Below are 22,796 nucleotides of genomic sequence, written 5' to 3'. Positions count from 1 at the left end.
AGATGAAACAACCGTGTATTGAAAGAAGACCCCACCAAGGACCTTCACAGCTGGAGAGGAGAAGTCGGTGCCTGGCCTCAGAGCTTCGGAGGACAGGCTGGCTCCCTCATGAGGGGCTCATGCAGCTGTGACTCTACGTTGAAAGCGGTGCTCACTTAGCACTCGGGAAATCCTAGGGCCCTTAGGAACTATGCTAGAGCTGCTCTGCCCATGTCTACACACGGAGCAGCAAAGCCTGGAAGACAGCACATCTGTTCACAGCACGGTTTACTGGGTATTGTAAGCCCGTTGTTGAGATCAACTGCTCAGAAAAAAAGATCCCTTTCAGAATATCACTGCTCACGGACAACAGCCCAGTTGCCCAAGAGCTCTGATGGGGCAGCTTCACAATGAGGTCAGTGCTGTCTCCATGCCTGGGAACACGGCACCCACGCATCACAGAGTGATTCTAACTTCCAAGTCTTATTATTTAACAAATGCAATGCATGCGGCTGTGCACGGGCCTGGGCAGAGTACACCGGAAACCTTCTGGGCAAGATGCACTATTCCGGATGCCATTACGAATATTTGCGATTCGTGGGAAGGGGTCACAATGTCTGCATTGGCGGGAGTTTGGAAGAAGCAGATTCCACCCCCTACGAATGACCTTGAGGGGTCAAGGCTTCAGTGAAGGAAGTAACTGCGGATGTGACGGGAACGGCAGGAGAGCGGGAATCAGAAGCGGGGCCTGAGGACCGGGCTGATTCGCTACAATCTCATGATGAAACTGTAGTGCATGAGGAGCTGCTTCTTGTGGGTGAGCAAAGAAAGAAGTGTCTTGAGTTGGAATCTACTCCTGGTGAAGATGCTGTGCAAACTGCTGAGGTGGCAACAAAGAACTCAGAATATGACATGAGTTTAGTTGATAAAGCCGCAGCGGCGTTTGAGGACTGACTCCACTTTTGAAAGTAGTTGTACTGTGAGTAAAATACTATCAAACAGCATTGCATGCTATAGAGAAATTGCTCATGAAAAAAAGAGTCAGCCAATGCCTCAAAGGTCATTGTTGTCTTAACAAATTGCCACAGCCACCCGACCTTCAGAAACCAGCACCCTGGTCAGCAGCTCCCAACCTCGGGGCCAGCCCCTACCAGCAAAAAAGAGTACAGCTCACTGAAGGCTCCGGGGACAGTCAGCGTGCTCTAGCAACAAGGTAATTTGTAGACACAATGCTACTGCACGCTTGAAGACGACAGTACGGTGAAACATAACTTCACGTGACTCCCGCTACTGTGGAGGTCTGGGGCTGAACCTCCAGTATCTCTGAGTTCTGCCTCTACACACGGAGGGGAAGAAGACATTTGTAAGATCAAAGTTTACTTATTGCTCTCTGGGCACAACGTGGGAAAAGACTGCAGGGGAAGCGAGAGGAGATGCCAGGTGACCAGCGAAGAGGCGAGTCTGGTTTTTGGCCGAGAGGAGAGAACCCCTGCACTGCACCCAGCAGGGGCACGCACAGACACGTGGGCTCCGGCACCCCAGACCTGTGTGCGAGGCCCGGTCCCGCGCTCGTTAGCTGTGGGGCCTCGCGACAGGCCGTCCACCTCTCGGGGAGTCTACGGCACCTCCTATGAAATCAAACAAGTGAAACCTGCAGCTTGCTTTGGGCTTATTATAAAAATTAAATAACATATGTGAAGTTCCTAGAACAAGCTTTGGGAAAGAGAACTTGGTTGACTGATATAACAGATATTTTACTATCTCAGAAAGCCAGTTAAATAAAGAGCCATGGGTAATTTCTTTTTTCTTTTTGGCATATTACTGTAGTAAAACTATACTCTTCACATCCACTCCCAAGAAAAATTTAGGTAAGAAAACTAGTTTTCTAGCCCAGTGATTCAAATACTTAAAACATCTTTACAATATTTTAACATATTTTAGAAGTAATTTAATATATTTTGATGTGAATTTATTGAACGAGTATGGAAGAGAAACAATACCAAAAAAACATATTTGTATGTAGGTTAACTCAGTTTAAAAATAAAACAAAAAAATAAACTTTATTACATATTATTTTTAAAATGCTATGAAGGCCATTTACTTACCACCAATAAGAAATCTGCTTGTATTTTTTTAATCTAAATACATAATCTAAATACTTTTTGGTGCTAGTCCAAAAAATTTAGTTGGTTAAATTTCTAAGTGTTATAAAGGTGAATCTTTTACTCATATTTTTAGTCTTAGTAATGCTTTATATCCCACACTTACATTAAAAATTCATTCATAAATGAAGAGTAAAATGAAACCAAATGCCATTACACTAATTGAGTTCCCCACATTTTCCAGCAATCATATAATCAAGATACCTTTCGAGTTCACGGGAGGTGGGGGAGGGGCGGGGGCTCTTTGGGGCTCTGGGTGAGAGTGGAATGTTTCCACTCCTCGTGGGCTCGAGCCTCTTCTCCTCCGACCGGCCACGTGGGCTGGGAGCCGCGGGGCGTCACCCTGCATCTGGCAGGGGCAGCACACGGCGGGGGCCTCTCAGTGGCTGACCAGAGAGTTCTCGCCTGCCTCCCACAAGCACCAGAGCAGGCTTCTAGAAACACCAATCTCTTCAGAAAGCCCAGCAGTTTTCAGAAGCTCAGTGGATTCTTACTGACTGTTATCTGAAAATCTCGTTTACCCAATTTTGAGTACTGAATCAGATCTGATGTTGTGATATACTCTGAGTTATAAGACGAGTTCTATTTTAGGGGCTTAATCTATGTTTAGGGCAGTAGGGACTAACACTCCTTTACTGTGATAGGCCTAGTAAAAGAATCTTCTAAGTCATAGCACAGAAAGTTGACTAGACAACAGAGAGAATAAAACATAAAAGAGAAATGTTTGAAGAAGGAAGAACAGGTACTCTCAAGTACTTTGGGGGGATAATTATCTGATCATTTAAGAGCCAGCCCATGATCGGATTAAAGAAGTCAGTAAATGAAAACGAGGTAGTCTGAGACAAACCTAGGAAAGTGAAGACAGGTTAAATTCAGAGACACAGGCCACCCAGATGACTGCGGACGAGGTGGTGAAGAGGAAGCACACGGAACGCACACGGAACCCTAATGATGACCGGCCCTGTGGCCGGCGCCTCCGCCGCCCAGGCTCACTCACATCCCCAAAGAAGCCACCAGACTGACCTGTGCCCACCACCTGGCAAAAAGGAAAACTAACACAACCAGCCCTGCACACACCTTTCTCTAACATTGCTTCTCACAGTCAGGTCACGCTAAACGTGACCCTGTGGCAACGAGGGGAAGAAGAGCTGACAGAGCCACAGGGATTCCTCCTTCAGAGGCCCTCAACGCGCCGCCGCCGCCTCCAGCCGGCAAGAAACCTGGGGACTGCGGAGCAAATTACTAGGCCGGCTTGTGTCCAACTCCTACTCCGGCCACTTACTCGTTTATTAAAGCATACAACACAGATTAAATCTCAAATCGGAGAACAGATAAAGTACAAGTTAGGGAGCGGCATTCTAGTGTCCTGTTATTCACAGTATCTGGCTGAAAGTGTGTGTATGTGAGAAAACTGACACATTTGGTGCAGCCCATACCTGGCTCTGAAAGCTAGTTCACAGTTCTTTGACAACATTGTGGTTAGACTGGTCCAGGGAAACGATTCCAGACTCACCTTCCCAAGCAGGTGGCTTAACGTACTCTTCAACCAGGTTCTTCACAAAAGCATTCAAAGGGCATGTCTCCTGAAGTCCGACGGAGCTGCAGGTCGAGGGTCGCCCAAAACGGCTTTCATTAACACGCAGCCACTCACAGAGCTGGAAAAGACAACAGCTATTACTTTATTTTAAAAACCTACCCCTGGCTGGCGTAGCTCAGTGGATTGAGCGCAGGCTGCGAACCAAAGTGTCGCAGGTTCAATTCCCAGCCAGGGTACATGCCTGTGTTGCAGCCCATGGCCCCCAGCAACCACACATTGATGTTTCTCTCTCTCTCTCTTTCTCTCTCCCTTCCCTCTCCATCTAAAAGATAAATAAATAAATCTTTAAAAAAAAAACCCTCAGCAGACAAAGAATTTCAATTTCCCAAAGCCAAGTTCTCTTCCATAATAAACTGAATTTAAATGACTGAACACAACAACGTAATAAAGCATGCGTCGTCATGAGAGAGTTGAGTAGTGGAGGCAGAAAAAAGTGTGTGTGTGCATTTTCTACCCTCCATTCAAGATTTTATAAACTTCATTCACAGGCAAGAATTTTTAAAATACCTAACATAAAATGCACATCGTGATAGGTATTCTAAAGAACATCTCTGTGCAAAATAACACATTATGTAAAACAAATTATAACCTTAAATTAAAATTAAACACCGAGTGTTGGTGAGCATGTGTTTGCATTCACTGCTGGTGGGGATGCAAACGAGCACAGCCACCTTAGAAGGGAGTTTGGTGTCTCTCGAAAAACTGTAAACGTTCTCTGACCATGCAATCCAGCAACTGTGCTCCTTGGCATGTACGCAAATGAGTTGAAAAGTTATGTCCACACAATAACCTTCACATGAACGTTTATAGCAGCTTTTCTCACAATTGCCAGAACTGAGAAGCAACCAAGACATGCTTCCGTGGGTGAATGGGTAAATAAACTGTGGTACATCGGAAAATGGAGTATTATTCAGTGATAAAAAGAAACAAACTATTCAGCCATGGAAAGACGTGGAAGAACCTTAAGGTGCATCAGAGGAAGAAGCAGATCTGAAAAGGCTTCACAATGTATGGTTGCAACTATGTGACAGTCTGGAAAACACAAAACCACAGAGGCCGAAGGGGGCGGGGCGGAGAGAGGGAAGACCAGGCTGAGCGGAGGGATTCCCGGCCGTGAAACTATCCAGGATGGCATTGTAACCGTGGGTAGGTACAGTTACCCATTTGCAGAGCCCACAGAAGTCACAACACAGGGTGAACCCTAATGTAAACTGTGGACATGGGTTAATAGTAAGGTTTCTATTATAACAAATGTAAGCAAAGCAAGAAGCAAGAAAGATATAAATGAAATAGATAACTGAAAAATTAAGTGGAACACATAAAGAAATCTAAAGGTCGGCCTCTTAAAAGCAAGCGATTAAAGGTCTGGCTCATCAAACCAAAGGAACAGACAACGGCTGTGGGGTTTACGCTTCTATGGGCTACGCACAGTCGGAAATGTTACAATGTGTTTCCTCATTCAAACCTGACCGCTCATTCCACATACCAAATCAACTCCAGAGGGTTCGCCACAACTTACAAACCAATGCCACAAACAGAACTCATTTGGATACTTAAACGAAGTTGAGTGTTTGAACAAAATGCAAGAAACAAACAGAAAAATACATTTACTGAACATCTGGAAAAGGGTAATTGAATTGGATATTTGAAATCAAGAAATTGTTAACATTTTCAGTTTAGTAAAAAGGGCCTATCTTGTGCCCTTTTAAAGTCCTTATTTTTTAGCAGTACATAGTGAAATATTTATAGATGAAATAAATTTTGAAATAAAAGTCTAGCAGAAGGAACTGATTAAATAAATTCCAAAACATTTAATCAACCGAACTTTTAAAGATCACATATGGGAGAATTAATTAGCAACATGTTAAAATGCTCATATATGTAAAGATGAAAAACAAAATTCAAAACAGTAATTTTAATTTTGCTTAGAAATATATATATTAAAATGTCATTTTAAATATACAAATATAGTAAGAAAGCAAGAGTGAAAATATGTATGTATTCAAAAAATTAAGAAAGCAAAAAATGTGTGGGCATTATAGGTGACTATTTTCTTTCATCGTTCTGTATTTTTCAGGTTCCACATAATTACATGCATCGTGACCAATAATAGAAGATGAAATTCTAATTTTTTTTAAAGATTTTATTTATTTTTAGAGGGGAAAGGGAGGGAGAAAGAGAGAGAAACATCAATGAGTGGTTGCTAGGGGCCATGGCCTGCAACAGGCATGTGCCCTGACTGGGAATCAAACCTGCGATGCTTTGGTTCACAGCCCGAGCTCAATCCACTGAGCTATGCCAGCCAGGGTGAAATTCTAATTCTTTAAGGGTCCCATTTGCCTCTCTTCATTTCTTCTGCCACTACCCTATTCTACACTCTCCTTATTTTACGCCAGAATTATTTTAACACAGGCCAAGCTGATTTCTCTTGCTTCTCTCCAGGCAGACAGAGCCAGCACTAGCTTCTGAAAGAGGTCATCACATCCCCAGCCTCAAGCACTGGAGAAGCACAAAATCAAAAAATAAAGGGTCCTGAACGGAAAAACACGTGACCTACAGGGAGCACAGACTGGAATGTGACCAAGCACACAACGAGTGAGAGCTGAAATCAGTAGCACGACTCAAAACAAAGAGGAGAAAGGGGGCACTGCAGAGCTAACCGAGGTGAGACCCTCACTGACTGCAAGGCCCTGACGCATTGTGGGGGGATGGGGTGTCGGAGCCAAGGGCAGAGTCAGGGATGGACAAGACAGAAGCCATCACAGCGGGAACGCCGGAGGTCTCCACCTGGGCAGTGGCTGCAGGAAAGGAAAGACATGCAGGGTCTCGAGGTGAACGAGAAGCATAAAGTCAGAAGAACGACGAAGCACCGAGATGTCAGGCTCGGCGGGAAGTGGGCAGATGGAAGTGCTACGGGCTGACGGAAGAGAGAAAAGGGGGCGGAGTCACTCACGGCTCTCTCGTCTGCCAACATCACTGCTCCTCACACCTCTCACCCCCCGACCCAGCTCTGCCCTCCCGCACCCCTCCCCCTCCCGCCGGTCTGCCTCCCTCCCAGCCTGCCTGTCCACGCCCCGCCCCACCCCCACCCCCGCCGCCCCGGCCATGACCTCTCAGCTCATCATCAGTTCAGTTCAAAGCAAATGTACCATTTTTTTAAATCTCTGTGGATAGATAACAAAGCAATTGTTCTATTTTGTGTAAATGGCTGGTGATGAATTCAATTAGAAAACAATTTTTATAAAGATTTCAAAGACCTTTTCATCAAATTATTTTCAACCTCACCTCTGTCCACAGTGACGTTCCTCGCCCTAAGGACTCCTCTTGTCTCAGCGACAGGAGAAAAGCTGAGACGTCGGAAAGTGACACTTTTTCCTGGGGTGGAGGAGGGAGCTTTTTAAAAATTACTCATTTTAAATAACTTTCTAGTAAACTATTTAAAGTATCATTTAGTGCAATCTAAAGAAAGCTACTTTTTAAAAACAAAATATAGTTTAACTTTTAAAATGAAAATATTGATTACAAACAACACATTATATAAAAAAGATTATTTTATAAATCTGTTTTCCTTAAAATCAAGGTTACCAGGATGGTCACAATCTAAAAGCAAAAACAAGACATTCTATAAGAAATTGCTCATTACTTAGGTCAAAAGCGATTCCCACTTTTCAAAGCTACGGAAGTGACCCTGTGCCTTAGGGGAGCCAGCTAGGCCTTCGGTTCCCTCGCGGCTGTCAGCCCGGAGTTAGCACCACAGGCCTGCTATTGTGTGGATTTCGTTTGCCCGCCCACTCCTCCGAGGGGAGGGTCTCAAGGGAAGGAGGCGCACTCACCACGTCGAGCACGCTCATGGCTGTCTGGAGCAGGTAGCCCTGCGCCGCGCCCCGCAGCAGGATCTGGTGCGTGGCCATGGTGCACTGCAGCACGTCCCTGGGGGCAGACAGCGCACGTTCCCGCAGCCGGTTCTGGCGGTGGGAGTCCCTGGCAAGCTGTGTGTAACTTCTACCTGACTACCGCGGGGAGTCGCTGCCCGGAGGACTGCAAAGCCTGTGTTTCCCACTAAGGGCTCCCGTAAAGCTCCATTTTAATATGAGACAAATCTTTTTTAAGACTACTGAGGCTATAAATGAAGATAATTTTACATTTTTAAAAATATTTAGTAATCAATACTTCGGTTTGATATTTCATCTGTTGCTTCCTACATATCGATGTATTTTAAAAAACTTACTGTCTTATTTTAAAGGGGTCAAAGGGCAACAGCATGTACTATGGCATGTACATGAATTAGGGATTCATGGAACAGAGTAAGCTCAACTGTATGAATAGATTTTATAATTTACTTTTTTTCTTATAAAGTTAAAATGCCAACGTTAACTAAAACCATTCAGTACGGAAAACCACAGGGGAGAACAAAGCCGGGTGACGGAAAGTCACGCCTAAAACCCATAAGCAGGCTCGGTTACCTGAGAGCGAGAAGCCCTTCCAGGCCCAGGGCTCTGCACCTGGGGACGCCGGCCAGAGCCCTGGACAGAAACAAGATGGGGACAGCACACCAGTGTCTACTGGTCATCTTCTGAATAAACTTCAACAAAAAACTACCTGAAAGGAAAAGTTTTAAAATGTCATCGCCGCCCCACAGGACAACAGGCCCCCCCCATCAGTAGACATTCGGGAAATTCAAATCAACAGCTGTGACGAGATGGACCCCACGCCCACTGAGACAGCGGCCGTCAAACCGACCGGCGACCGCCAGGGCCGGCCGGGAGGCGGGGACACTGCTGCGGGGAGCGCGGCACGCGCGGCCGGCTTGCGTGCCGAGCAGTCTGCTGGCTCCTCTGACGTGCCCCCAGGCGTGCACTCGAGAGAGTGGGAAGCATGCGTTCGCTCGAGAACACGCATGTGAATGTCCGCAGCAGCGGTGTTCACAGTGCTGAAAGGGGGGACAGCCCCAATGTCTGCCAGCCGATGCGTGCATCAGCGAGCGATTCCCACGCAAGGGGGTCTTGTGCGGCCACGAAAAGGAATGGAATATATTGACGGATGCTTATAGCAGACATAAATCTTAAGGACCATAAGCTAAGTGAAAGGAGCCAGACTCAAATCAAAAGGCTCCTCACTGCACGGGCCCACTGACCCACACCGCGCAGGCAAATCCGCAGAGACCGGGAGTAAGCAGGCCCGACAGGGGCCAGAGCGGGGCGGGGGGACGACGAGAAGCGGCTGCTGGCCCTGGAGCTTCTCAGGGGCTGATTGGAATACTCCGGGATCTGTGAATGAACCAAAAGCGGTCCACACTGTAGAAGGGTAGACTGCAGGGTATGTGTATTATATCTCAATAAAGCTATTGGAAAATGAGCCATGTTATTTAATTGTATTCCTATTTAGCAAGACAAGTACATATGCTACTCTGTTGTGGAGAGTCTAATAACCATGAAGCTATATATTTTTAAGGAGGTAAAAGATTAATTTTTTATTGTTAGAGGCTATTCTTCTGTAGAGGCTATTAAAGAAAAACAAGGTAAGAAATATTGATGGTAACTTGGCTGCTGGTACCTGCAAATAATGATACTAAATTTTCCTCTCAGGGGATTTCTAACCTACCCTGGATCTAATCATTGTAATTTACTTTTCCATTTTCCACGTTTTACTGTTCCAGTTTAAAACAAAGGGATGATGCTCCATCCTGCCTTCCGTGCTAATGTGTGACCTCTAAGGGCCCTCAAGTCATGCAGTTAGTGAAATGGCTGTTCCCTCAGATCATCACTGTGGAGCGACTTTTAAGGAATCCCTGGAAGCCCCTGAAAGGGTGTCGCATGTATTTCATATCCTCCAAAGCACCTAGCACAAAACCAGATGCACTTAAGACAGTCACCAGAAATCACTGACTGAAAAAACTACTAAGTGAAAACTAAGTGAACATTTGATTTTACCTGCCTCTCTTCTGCTGGACTAATGAAGTTCCCACTTTTCACCAAACACCTCACTCATGACACAGGAAGATGGCAATGGGCAGGCTACCTCTTCAAATTCGTTCAACACGTTTACAAGTGCCTACTACGTGCAATAGCCAGGCTGCCACTTCAAATTCATTCAACATGTTTATAAGTGCCTACTATGTGCCCGGCACTGGCCACAAACACACATCAGGCACGCAATCCTAGGGGACCCTGGCAGCCACATGGCACTACTGCCGGGCAGACATTTGGGTTGTGGAAATCCCGCTGTGAACACTCACATACCTGTCCTTGTATGAACGAGGCTTTCAGTTCTGGAATGCACACCTGGGACATGAGGCCTTACAAAAGCAGGCATGGTTTTCTTTCTATCCTCCTGCATCAGTATCTACAAAGGGACAACTGCCCCACAACGAATATTCTGTCTACAACTTTTTCCTCACCCCGAGTTCTTCCTTCCTTCCCCTGGTTTTCCTGATGTCAGGAGGCCAACAGAAACCACCAGGGAGACGGCGCACTGCAGCGCACACTCTAAAACTCCTTCCGCGCACTCACGCCAACACGAGGGATGAGCCACGAAGGAACGTGTGCTCAGTGACAGTGCACGTGCGTGTGAGCCTGGTGGTTTGCACATCCCGGGAAGGAAACTGCTTTGGCAGTACCGAGTGTGAGGGCCAAGGGTGGGGCTTATCACCAATATACTGAAACACAGTTTTCAAACCGATCAGTTTTTTTTAGAAATCTTTGCTGCACATACTCTTTAGTTCTTCTGGAAGAAGAGACACGTAAGTGACTAGAAACCTCTGTAATTTCAATCCCAGTGGAGAGCCACTTCCCATCAGCTGGCCCGGCGACCTGGAGACGAAGGGGGAGAAGAGGAGCATTCAAAATCCCCTCACAGATCAGCATACCCGAACTAGACGGACCGCGGCCCCAAAGTCTTGCAACATTGAAACAGTAAGACCAGCTGCTCTTTCTGAACCTGCTTTTTATTTCTCGAATATTAGTGAAATACTCGGGATCCTTCTGATTCCACACACACCAGACCTTCCAGGAAAACGGAAATGAGTCGATAACGTGCCAAGTGGCATGGATTTCCTTTTTAGAACACTTCCCCTGACACAAGTACGTGACTCTTGCCAAGGAGAATCATTTTTTTAAAAGGCTAAAAATGATCATTTAAAATTACATTTTATTATGTCCTACATATAATCCAATGCTTTTAAACCTCTAGATATTAAATAAAAGAAAAACATTCACAGAAAGACACATTAGTAATCAGTTACTTTTGTAAGAGCATTTCATTAACATCTACTAGAGTCATTTTTTGGTTCTTCCAGAAACATTATCTATTCATTGAACACATCAGCGTGCTAGAAAACGGAGGGCGTTCCATGACAGATGTGTCTGACGACTCCCTCAGAGAGAGCCGAGTGGGTTTCACTGCTCCCCAGCGGTCTAAGATGCTTCCGAAACCTATTCAGCAGCAATGCGTTATTTCAACACTAAAAGCAATTGGCAAGCAAAGCATTGCTACACTCCTTCAATATTTATCTAAGGAGACTAAATACTGATATAACTTAGCACAGACAACTTTAAACCTTTTGAAGAAACTGAAGGTGGGAGGTGTTTTCCTGTTTAGAGGTACACCCATCAGAAGACTTGCAAGGATAAACTTGGTCAACGTCAGAGAGACAACCTAATTTCAGAAGCAAAGGAAATGTTTACAGTGATAGTTCAAGAGGAGAGATGACGCCCAAACACTGGGAAGGCACAACACTGACAGACCCCCCCACCCCACTGCATCAGCCTTTCCAAAGGACGAAGGCAGCAAACCCAGGACCTGTGATGGGCGGTGGCTGCCACCGTCGGGCAGGGAAGGGGGAAGTCAGGGCGAACCCCGTGTGCGTGGTGCCGGACAGAACTGGGTGTGTGGGTGTGGACCGCGGTTTCCAGTTCAGGCGGATGGAGGCGCGGACAGACACCGGAAAGGCGTGGATCGAGTCCGCTCGGCAGACAGCTCGGAAACAGGAGCGCCCCCCAGGGAGAGATGGGGCAGCGACTGAGCAGACGTGGCAAAACATCAACACGTGGGGAATGGGGTGAGAGGCAAGTGGGGATTCTTTGCACGATTCTCACAACTTTTCCGGAAGTCACAATAAAAAGTTAAAAGAAAAAGGGAAAAAACGTTTAAAGGCTGTTTAGCCCAAGTCACTACAAGTTCCAAGAGGGCAAAGGGAGGGGGGAGAAAGGAAGCTATGGAAGACGTACGCTCCAAAGCCCCAGGAACGGAGGGCTCAGGTAGCAAAGGAGAAAAATAAAGAAACACTCATTATGAGAAAGGCAAGAAGATTAACAAACACGGAAGAGAAGACACGATAAGAAAAAGTTGGATGTCTACTATGTAACATACATTATGACCAAATGCATCAAACAACCTGGTCATTTATTATAAACATGGTAAATTTATGTGTCAAATAAATATGACCGCATTGCTACTAAGTAACATCACGTTTGTTTACCTGCTGTATAGAGAGCTCTCTGAAAGTGCATCCATCAACGGTCCGATAATAAACTAAAAGAAAAAAGGTATTTGAAGTTGAGTCGTCATCGTAATTTTGAAGCCCACGTGCCTTAACTGCACCTCCTACCGCAGGGCTGCGGACCAGCTGGGACTGGCATAGCTGACCTCTTATCACACCGCAGGTCAATTCACCATGGATGGTCTGCGAGGGTCGTCCCTTAGTTTCACCAGAACAACAAACAAGTACAGAATTTCCTCACTGATAAAAATGTATTAAAACAGAGAGTTTGTGCTGGATCAAGAAGGAAGAAGAAACATGTAGTAGCAAAGAAAAATCGAAAAGATACCCAAGAGAAAACATGAGCCCCTGTGCCTGGAAGACAGAGGCGGGGGAATTACATCTTCAAAAACACTCCTAGATGTTGGTCAAAGCAGCGAGCTCGCAGGGAGAGCAGGAAGCTCGAGGAACGGGGGAAACAGGGCGCATGTAACACGGTGGCACACTTGGGGGAACTGGGAAGAGATCAGGGACACGGCACTGTCCCCGACCAACGAGCATTACTGTGCACCAGATGAGTGTGCGAGGTTTTAAAGGCAGTGACGGTGGATAATAAATTGTTCTTCTTATACTATAAACCGAGCCACTAGGGCCCGTTGTCAGACAGCTGGGGAAGTGTACTCGGCTCACCTCGAAACCAGAGGTGAGTCCCGGGTGGTCACGTGACGCACACGGCACGTAAGACTTAAAATCACAGCTGTGACCCTCACAGTCGCATTGCTCTGTGTGATTTCTGACAAAGAGCAGTACAGATGCTAGTAAAAGATACACCACTATTTCACACGTATAACAAACATAGCTCAAAAGGCGATCTCTGCTTCGTGTAGTAGACAGACAGTGTTAACTCACTGGCCCAAACTGGGGACACAGATCACTGCCGAGCCCCTCCTACCCCGGTGTGCACCCTCTGCCTCACGGCGTTTATCACCCTGACACCAGAGAACCACTTTCACAGTAGAAATGCTGCAGGCAGCCTGTCCGAGCTTTTTCCACAATGACAGCTAAGCTTCGAGAACGAGGGCTGGTGTTTGCTTATCTACGAAATGTTGTTTGCTGTCATCGAGGCCTAGGGTGTTGTTCGACGACCATGTAAACGCAACGCCACGCCTTCGCCCCCCTTCTCTGGACATGGGGAGCAAGGGGAGGACACACTGTCGTTACCTCGGAAACGTCTGGTGAAAACGGGAGCGCCTTTGTTTCATAGAGCTCCAAGAAGTGGATCACGCCTTCCTTGGTCAGGATTTTGTTCTCACTCTCAAACATCCGTTTGTAAATGCACAAGTGCCAGGAGGGGTGCAGGAGCCACCGGCCCTCGGGGAAGGTCTCGGGCTGACACAGGAGCCCCGCATCCGGTTTCTCCGGGTGGACTGTGTGGTCATAAACAAACACACACACACACAGCACGTTAGCGTCGCCGCAACACCACCCAGTGGGTCTGCGTGCAGCCGCATCCGAGGGCGCTTCATAACTGGGTCATAACCACAACGCCGCATCGGCCAGCGTTCCAGCTTCGGGCAGCTTCACTTAGAGAGACGGCAGGAGACGTCAGCGCTGCCGCGTGCACAGAAATTAGATACAGCCCCTGCACACAGGTCGGAACTTTACATGTGGGGTGACTCCAACCAATTCTTCTCCCCCCGCCTGACTCCATCCAATTTTCATTTAGAAATCTGAAACCGGCACTCCAGTGCTTGAAACCCATGAGCGGCTTCTCACAGCTCGCAGAACGAAGTCTGAACAAAGGACCAGCTGAGGGGCACAACGGCGCCGCCCTCCGGCCCCACGCCCACCACCCCGCGCACAGGGCCCTGCGGCCTCCCCGCACTGAGCGGTCCGGTCCGGGGCATCTGCACACAGTGTGCGCCCTGCGCTGGCGCTTCCCCGCCGCTCCTAAGGCGGCCTTCCCCGCTGGCCTCTCCCAGGGGCGGCCCCACTCACTGCACCCTCCCCCGCCGCCCCTGGTTTGCTGCTTGCATAGAACTTATCATCAGAATAATCTTTTCATGGAAAACACAAAGTCAAGTGAAAAATAGGGCACCTGACTCACCACTTTATCCTAGTGCTAAGTATCTATTAAGTAAATATCTAATTGAGTGGGGGCGGGGGGATGGGATAAATATGCAACTCAGAGATACTGCTAACTCTTTAGACACATATTTTAATTTTATTAGAAAAAATTCAGCATTTTTAATTCATGGCATTCTATAAATAAATTGCCCCATTATTTGTAATTTACACCAAGATACTTGTTCAGCGCTTTGACAATGATAATTTTTCAAAACCTGTCACTGCTATTTGATTGCGTTTGCCAAGGGCTGTGGGCAAAATGTGGTAATAAGAGAATCATTTTAATAGTAAATGCCTAAGTGAAGTTGCAACAGGATTCAATTAAAATCTAGCCCCAGGTGGGAAAATACGGTCTGTGAAAAATCCCAGTGTCTCAGGAAGCCACCACAGCAATCAGCTGAACAAAGCTCAAGTCCTAAGGGGTTAAACTATCACGAGTGCAATTTCCTAGACTAGGCGCTAAACCCTCCACACAGGTTAATTCTCGTGTAAACACAGTACGGCAGGATTTTATCGTTCATATGAATATAAAACACTGTTAGCTGGCATTTAGCTGTTTCAGCAATCTAAACCTAATTCCCTAAGATAATTTTAGGAGGCTCCAGCTTCGTTTTATTTAGCCTAGAAAGCTCTAATAGTACAGTACTGCTTAAGGGCTTAAAACCACGTTTAAAACTGTATGTTGCGATTTCCTCTTCCAAAGAAGTCCAACATATAGAACTGAAACCCCCAAAAAGTAACTCTAACAATGAAACAGATATATTAAGAAAATAAGAATGGAAAGTGGTTAAAATATGCAATACCAAAGAGCTACTATTAAAAATGCAGACTATACCGCCATTAAAACATTACCAAAGAGTCCTTATCTTTCAAGAATGTACCCTGACGTAACCACAGAATAAGTGACATTGCTGTCCTGGGACGTGCTTCTGGAAATGTGGTGGGAGGGGCCAGGAGAGGCTACTCCCCCTGGTGGGGGGGGCCAGGAGAGGGTGACCCCTCTAGGAGAGGCCAGGAGAGACACAGGCTGGCCCCAGCCGGCCCGGCTGAAACTAGGTGATGGGGTTCATCTTCTCCTTCTGCGTATGTTTGAAATTTTCCGTAATCAAAACTTTAGAAAACTGCCCATACCTCTAAATCAGAAAACTCCGCGGCCCTTTCAAGTCGCATTCTCGAGGCTACCTACGGGACATATGCAAATGTATTTGGATAGACTGCTAATCGCCAACAAAGTGTTACAATCAGTGCAGAAGGTATGTGCTGGAATGTTAATAGCAGGCTCTTATTTCTTTACACTTTCATGGTTTCTCCCAATTCTCTATAACGAGTAAGAGTTAGTAATAAGATCGGGGGGAAAAAACTACAGATGTTATTTTAAAAAGTCAAACTAAAAGTAACCATTACCGTTTTCCTCTGACACTGAATATTCAAACAGATTGTTTAGCTTTGGTAAAACGGGCTTTATAACATGTATCTGAAAACAAAAGCAAAACGACATATGAAATGAAGGATCATCTTTAAAAACTCAAGGGAATTTTCAACTATTGATACAAGCGCAGACCTTCCGACTCCCACCCCCATGTGAAAAATAGGCAGAAGGTGCCCGACTCTTCCAGCTTTTAAGTGATACAAATTCAAGTATGCAAGAGTGGGATAAAGCCGATGACTGCAACCTGGAAAACAGTGACGGCAATGTTACATCCACACAGTGACTAGCACACAGTGTGTCAAGAAACCCTCCACCGTCCTGGGAAACAGGGCTGACGACACCAGTGTATTACAAAGAGGAGAAGATGCTGAAATGCATTCTCTCCGTCACTCAGGTTGCTCAAAGGCACACATTTAGAAGCAGAGCCCCTTAGGGTTCAATGTCCTTCACACTGAGACTATGTTGCAGGGACAAGTCTAATTTATATATCCTTCCAAATACAGGTGAGTCAGAGTTTCCAAACGAACAGTGGAGGTCTCATGGATCTACTGACTAAGGACTTTGGAAATGCTTTTTCTTTACTCCTCATCTCTACAATTATACACACACACAAATACACATACACATCTATATATATTTTAGCATACGTCAGTAATTATTTCGGTCTGCACTCAACGCATATCTGAACGGACACCTCCGTGACTCCCCAGCTGGCTGGCCCCCTAGTGGTCTGCAGCTTATAGGCCGGGGACTCCTAGACCAGGGTTCCCCAGCACGGTCGCCAGGGCAACAGCGTAGGCATCCCTGGGGAGCGTATAAAACACTCCAGGGCATGGGTACCACCTCAGACCCCCCGAACCAGGCACTCTGGGAATGGGACCCAGGCACTTATACTTTAACGAGCCACCTGGGTGACTCGAATGAATGTTCAAGTTTGAGAATCACTGCAGTAGATGAAGTCCCTTAGGAGACTCCTCTCAACTCAAAAATTCCATGACTCCACAAAAACCCATTCAAAGTCAACTGAAAATGATTGTTCAAGCTTCCATTCTCAGGCCTAGGTTTGCACAGATCTAACGACGTCAAAAGAGAAAAGAAAACCTACAAAATTAAAGAGCAAATGTTTACTTAATAACAATTTACCTCAGCAGCGCTTTAAGTAAAATTTTCCTAAGTGTGTATTTCTCTGGAGATTACTCATAATGTGGAGAAACTAACCCTTCAGGAGCAAATGTCAAGAGAGGATCAAATAAGACTAAATTCTATGAATGAAAATTTCAGTCAATTAAAAGTAACCTTTCACTTCCTGGGCTTACACTCGATCTTAAATTTGCATTTATGCCGATTTAGTTCACTTGTGTTCTTTTGTGCTAGACCCAAGCTGGTCTTTCCGCGCTGCTTTCACAGAACGTTTCAGAGAATAAAAGCCGGCTGCACGTAGGACTTGTTAAAATAGGAAGCCACTTACCTGGTTTCCTTCTAGAGTTTCCAGAATTAAAATATAGTTTTCCCAAAACTTCAGAAGCTCGTCTTTTCTCTTCTCAGACCACCAAAACAGACTTGGGCCTGTTACAATTTTAAAAAGAAAATTACTTGGCAAACTTCCTAAGTTTCTCACCAATAGTAGTTCTTAAAGTTGGGCCACTATCACCAAATGCTGCCCCCTCTAAGGAGGAGAGGCCACGGGTCAAAGCCTTGACCGGAGGCTTGGGTGAACAAGAATCTTGAAAGGAGACTTTTTAAATACACACACATATATATAAAGATAACTGTTTTAGAGTTCTGGGTAAGAACGAGACTAACACAAACTCTACTTTTTCTCCCTAAGAACCTCTCTGTATCAGTAAAGGGTTTCTCAATGGCAAAAGCCCAGGAGAATAGAGAAAACCAAGCAGGCTCATGAAAATTAAGTATTAAGTCGGCACAAGGAAAGCCAAGAAGATTTTGGTTTCTAAGATCACCCGAGACCTAAGGAGCTGACACAACAGTTGCTTCTGTAAGTGGAGTTGAAAGCAAAGCTAAACGGAAGAGGATTTCGCTCCGTGTGTCTAAGAAACAGTCTAGGTGCCAGGGCTCTTTCCTGCACTTTTTTCCCTGAACCGGAAAGAGACTGGAATCTAGTCTCTGGAGAAGGTAACATAGTGGCTCTGAATTGGGATGCGCGGGACACGCTGAGGTCAGGGTGAGTGCCCTAGGAAAACCGGGATCAGGTGGACGGGTGCGTACCCTGGGTGCCAAGACCCCCTCCCACCCGCCCCAGCACCATCGCAGCCACGCAGGTCCCAGACAGCAGTCTGTCTGCCCAGGTGGACACTGCCCAGCGGGAGACTGGGAGGCCTGCAGGGAGTCTGGCCAGCCCCGGAGGGAAGGCCTGAAAACTCCAACATCGGAGAGCACCTGACAGTGCACTCACAAGCTTCGAGCCAGAGATTTGATATGTACGATTCCTGATTCGTACATACCAACAGGCATCTAAGGGTCACCGGGCCACCTGGGGAAACCCCGATGTTAAAGATCCATAAGAAAACAAACAGACAAAAGGAAATTTGGAGGAAACAAAACTATGCAGGAAAAAGAAAACAACTCTCAACTAACAAAAACAACTTTCACTAACATCTTAATATCTATCTAGATATCTAGATAGACATATCTATCTAGATATCTAGATATCTAGATATCTATAGATATCTAGATAGATATCTAGATAGATATCTATATAGATATATATATAGAGAGAGAGAGTCTATGACATCCCAAACCTCTCATATATATATATATATATATATATATATATATATATATGAAAGAAAACCTGCTTTTTGATGACCAGTCCAGCAGACTGAAAGTAAACAGCACAGAAAGTCTAACAGCACAGAAAGTAAAAAGGGAGGAAAATCAAGACAACTCAAGAAAAATTCCCCCAAGTGAAGAACCCGATTTCCCAGGAGGGCAGGTCCAGCAAGTGCCCCGCACAGGGACGCAGCGCGCTGGGGACACACACCCTCCCAGCCACCATGGGGGAGAAACAGATCACATGTCAATAAACACGATTCAGAGTGGTTTCAGGCTCTGCAACAGCAACCATGAATGTCCTGTTTTCTGAGACAACAGATCAATGCTTTTAACATGTTGGGTGAAAATGTTTTCCAAGCCGGAATCCTACCCCCAATCAAACCAGCAATCAAACGTGAGGTCACAATAGAAGCACTGAGGCTGCTTGGTCTCGGCTTCTGCCAAGGATGCAGACAAGCCCCCGAGAACATTGCTGCCATTCTGACAAAGAGAAAAAGCCGGAGAGTCTATGACATCCCAAACCTCTGAGAGCTCTAGTCACACGGCAATTCCGAAGAACAGAAAGCTTCTCCAAGAACAGACAGGACACACAAGCTGTCCCACCTTTAGCTGAACCCAAGAGGAAGAGGTGGACACCAAAATAGCAGTTTCAAAATGAAATTTTGACAAGTTTTTAAAGGCCAGGTGTGGACTAGCGTGAGAGCTAGAAGCCTGAGAATCCCCGGGGAGTCCAGACCACGCACCAGCTCTTCCCCTCACACCTCCCCAGGTGCTCCTGGGACAGACTGTGGGCAGCTGCAGGCACCCCAGGGAACATGCACTGCACTGCAACAAGCCAGCAAACCAAAAAAGAAGCAGCCAGAAACTCCAGGACACGGCGCCAACCCCAGGCTCGGGTGAAGGCAACAATCCTCAGGATGATGGTGAAGGCACATCTAAGAGGACTCCAGGAGAGCATTCAGGGAACTTGACCAGAAGCCTGATGATCTGATTTCCCACAGGAAAGATGTAGCCAACTAGCAAAGACTCTGGGGCTGACGAGGTGGAGGTGGTAAGAGATAAGGAGAGAATAAACAAATTTGAAAAGGACATAATTCTAGGAAAATCTTTCAGGTAGGAGAACAGCGTAGTGTATAATACATACATCGACCGCCTGTGAATAGTATTTTCATAACCACAGTGCTGTAAATGCTGACCTCCCATTCGATGGAAATTATTAACTATGACAATGGATTTTATGATATAAGTACCTTATTTCAAGACATAGGGGCCAATGCCAAAATAATCAGCTGAAGAGGTGAAGGTGGTTTTGCCCTGACGTGGACAGCAAGTACGGAAAGGCTACAGCTTATGTTTTAACATTGCAGAACGGCTGGCTCTTTAAAGGAGTATTTAACTTCGGTGATCCTGACAGTGTTTTCCAATGAAGACGCTCCTGGGATGAATGGTCACCAATCTGTGCACTGTTAAAAAATTTACTCTCCAATGTTTTAAACTTTTGTGGAAATTTAATCTGCTCACGACCTCCGCCGGACAAAAATCTTTTACCAGCAATAAACGAATAGGTAGCCACAGCTGAAAAAAGAGGAACTGGCTATGAGACAATTTTTGAATCAATCTATTTAGGACTTTGACAGCTCAAAACTGGACTGAAGACAATGCAAGTATATTTTCACACATTGCAGTGAGCCAGCCAATTGAGATTAACATGCCAAGTAAAAAGGAGGCCTTGCTATTTCATCTACTCTTGTTCTGTAATACGTGTAGGGAACACAGCTCAGAATGCTTTAAAAATTACTTAAAATCTGACTCATTCTATTGAATCAATGGCAAAAATACCTTCAGTAGGTTGACTTAGGACTGCATATCTAACAAATACTAGTAATCCTGCTCCTAAATTACCAAGTGAAATTTCAAAGTAAAGTGATGGTTTCTAGGACAGCATTCCAACACTCCGGACTCAGTTCACATGGTCCGTCCAGATATTTTCCTCCACTCTGCTGGCAGCTAGCCCTTCCTGTCTGTCACAAGGGACCCTCCACGACAGAGTGCACATTTGGTTTTGTGAAATCCTGCGTGGGTCCAATTCCTAAGTCATTCCACGGAGGCAGCATTCCACCTCGCTCTGGGTTGCGGTTGGGAAATGCACTGTCTGGGCTGCAGTGACTTGGGTCACTTCTTAGAACGCCCGCGTACATGAGGGTCCCCAGGTTTTCGGACGCCATGGGGACCACGGGAATAACCAAATTCGCCCTGGATGGAAGAGACGACCTCAAGGGGCTGGTATTCGGACCCAGGCGGCCTCCCTCCCACAAAGTCAAGCAGGGTTGGGCTGCGGTCAGAGAGGCGGATACCGTTTCCTTCCCGGGGTCCAGAGCTGCAGTCCGCGCCGTGCTCAGCCGACACCTCCACCGCCCGCTGCAGCAGGTAGCGCGCGCGCTTGCGCGTCAGCGCGTCCTCGGCGAGCGCCAGCCCCGCCTGCACCGTCTGCCAGAACCGTGCGCAGCATCGCGCGTCCGGGCTTCTCTGGTGCTCGTCGGTCTCCGGGAGCAGCCGTTCGGCCAGGGCGCTCAGCACCTGCAGCCTCGGACCCAAGCGGCCGGGCTCTGACGGCGCCAGCAGCCCGCCCCACACGGCCCGCAGCACCGCCCCGTCGCTCTTGCCGAGAGCCGGCAGCAGCCTCCCGGCCGCCAGCGCCGCCGCCTCCCCATCCCCTGCTAGCGCCAGGGAGAGCGCGGCCTGCGCCACGCGCTCCAGCAGCTGCCCGTCCTCGTGGGGCCGGAGGCAGGGTCCCACGGCCGCCAGCACCTCCACGGCTACCTCGGCGATCCCCTCAAGGCCGGGGGCGGGCCCCGCGGCCAGCAGGTCGCGCAGCGCCTCCTCGGCCAGCGTGGTCGCCAGCTGCGAGCCCCCCGCGAGGCGCGCGCAGGAACGGAGGGCCGCGCCCGCCGCCGTCAACAGGCGCCGGCGGTGCGGGGCCGGCGGGTCGCAGTCCATGGCTCCCGCGGGGCGCGCGCGCAGGCCGCGCATCAGCGGCACCAAGTACCCGGCGGCGACCTCGCGCGCCGCCTCTGGGAGCGCGTCCCCGCCGCCTTGCGCCGCCTCGTCCTCGAGCCTCTGCAGGAGAAAGCGCAGCGTCTCCACGCGCTCGGCGGACGCCTCCCCGCGGCACAGCGTCGCGAGCAGGACCCGCGGGTCTCGGCTCTGCGCGAGCAACGCTTCCGCAAGGACCCACTCCATTTGCCACGCGCGCCGCCGACTCCTGGCGCCCAAAGGAGGCTTGCGCGTGCGCGGCTGGCCCAAGCGAGGGAGTGCGCGTGCGCGGCTGGCCCAGGGACGCGCCCGCAGCGATCCGGCTGCAGCCCAGGCCTGGTCCCGCTCTGCGCAGGGCAGGCTTGGGCCACCTGCCCTGCCAGGAGCCTAGACCTTCTACCCCTTTTTGACTAGTTTTTAATAAAACGTCAATGCAGTGTCTGTACCAGCTCCATCGACTTTTAACTGGAGATTGGCCTGCCCGAGGGCCCTAAATCGTCAGGTGTGCCTGTGAGGCACAGGTACACAAGATTCATCACAATCACTTGGGAGCTTATCTTCAAAAACTTGCAGACTGCTGCCGCCCGCAAAGAAGCTGACACGAAGTCTAGCATGGGTGGCTGACATCTGCATAAAAATAAATAACGAAAGCACAAAAATGACTTAGAGGCTCTGAAAAGCACTATAGCTATGTGCCAGGGGTAGGGCTGAAAACGATGCCCACACCAGCGCTTGAAGTCAAGTGCCCACGGCGATTCTGGCTTGCGGACCTGACTACACACAGTCTCAAAAATAGCCCGCGTGTCAGTGTGTTCTGTATATCTGACAGCACCTACTGCTAAATACAGAGACAGAGAACTACGTTAGCGTGCACGGTCCTGGTGTGGTTCCCGGCTCCGTCCCCGGCAAGCCGCACCCGTGGCTTGGGTTTTCTCGGCTTTTTGTCACGGTAAAGACTCCCCTTCAATCAAAGGAGGGAACACACTCCGGCCTTCAAAGCGCTTGCCATGTAATCCACACAAGAGATAAGGGATAATTTAAAGGTTTCAAATGTGAAATTATTTTATATAATTTAATTTTGGTTTTACATGTTCTTTAAATTTAAACTTAGCTGACATCACACACTTGCAAGTTTTTTTCCCCATATTTCAATCACTCACTTCTCCACGGACTATGCGTAAATGGTTCTATTGTTCTATT

The 22,796-nt window shown here is 47.4% G+C and overlaps 1 protein-coding gene across 2 annotated transcripts in view; it reads right to left on the bottom strand.

Annotated features, from left to right (window-relative positions):
* TARBP1 (TAR (HIV-1) RNA binding protein 1) overlaps positions 1 to 21,817 on the bottom strand; it is a 64,737-nt gene extending 42,920 nt beyond the window's left edge. For both annotated transcript variants that reach the window (XM_045860419.1, XM_045860425.1), the window contains exons 1-10: positions 20,918 to 21,817; positions 17,239 to 17,336; positions 15,746 to 15,815; positions 13,436 to 13,641; positions 12,215 to 12,267; positions 10,450 to 10,547; positions 8,202 to 8,337; positions 7,572 to 7,668; positions 7,024 to 7,113; positions 3,655 to 3,796 (exon numbers count right to left, since the gene is read on the bottom strand). In XM_045860419.1, the coding sequence (XP_045716375.1) occupies positions 3,655 to 3,796; positions 7,024 to 7,113; positions 7,572 to 7,668; positions 8,202 to 8,337; positions 10,450 to 10,547; positions 12,215 to 12,267; positions 13,436 to 13,641; positions 15,746 to 15,815; positions 17,239 to 17,336; positions 20,918 to 21,803 (1,876 nt within the window). In that variant the 5' untranslated portion in view covers positions 21,804 to 21,817. The remainder of the gene's footprint in view (positions 1 to 3,654; positions 3,797 to 7,023; positions 7,114 to 7,571; positions 7,669 to 8,201; positions 8,338 to 10,449; positions 10,548 to 12,214; positions 12,268 to 13,435; positions 13,642 to 15,745; positions 15,816 to 17,238; positions 17,337 to 20,917) is intronic.
* Between the last annotated feature and the right edge of the window lie 979 nt (positions 21,818 to 22,796).

Source organism: Phyllostomus hastatus, unplaced genomic scaffold, assembly GCF_019186645.2.
Source record: "Phyllostomus hastatus isolate PE091 unplaced genomic scaffold, TTU_PhHast_1.1 phas_contig_148, whole genome shotgun sequence".
Taxonomy (NCBI): Eukaryota; Metazoa; Chordata; class Mammalia; order Chiroptera; family Phyllostomidae; genus Phyllostomus; species Phyllostomus hastatus.
Note: the sequence above shows the minus strand (reverse complement) of the source record. Positions and strands in the feature narration are given on the sequence as shown.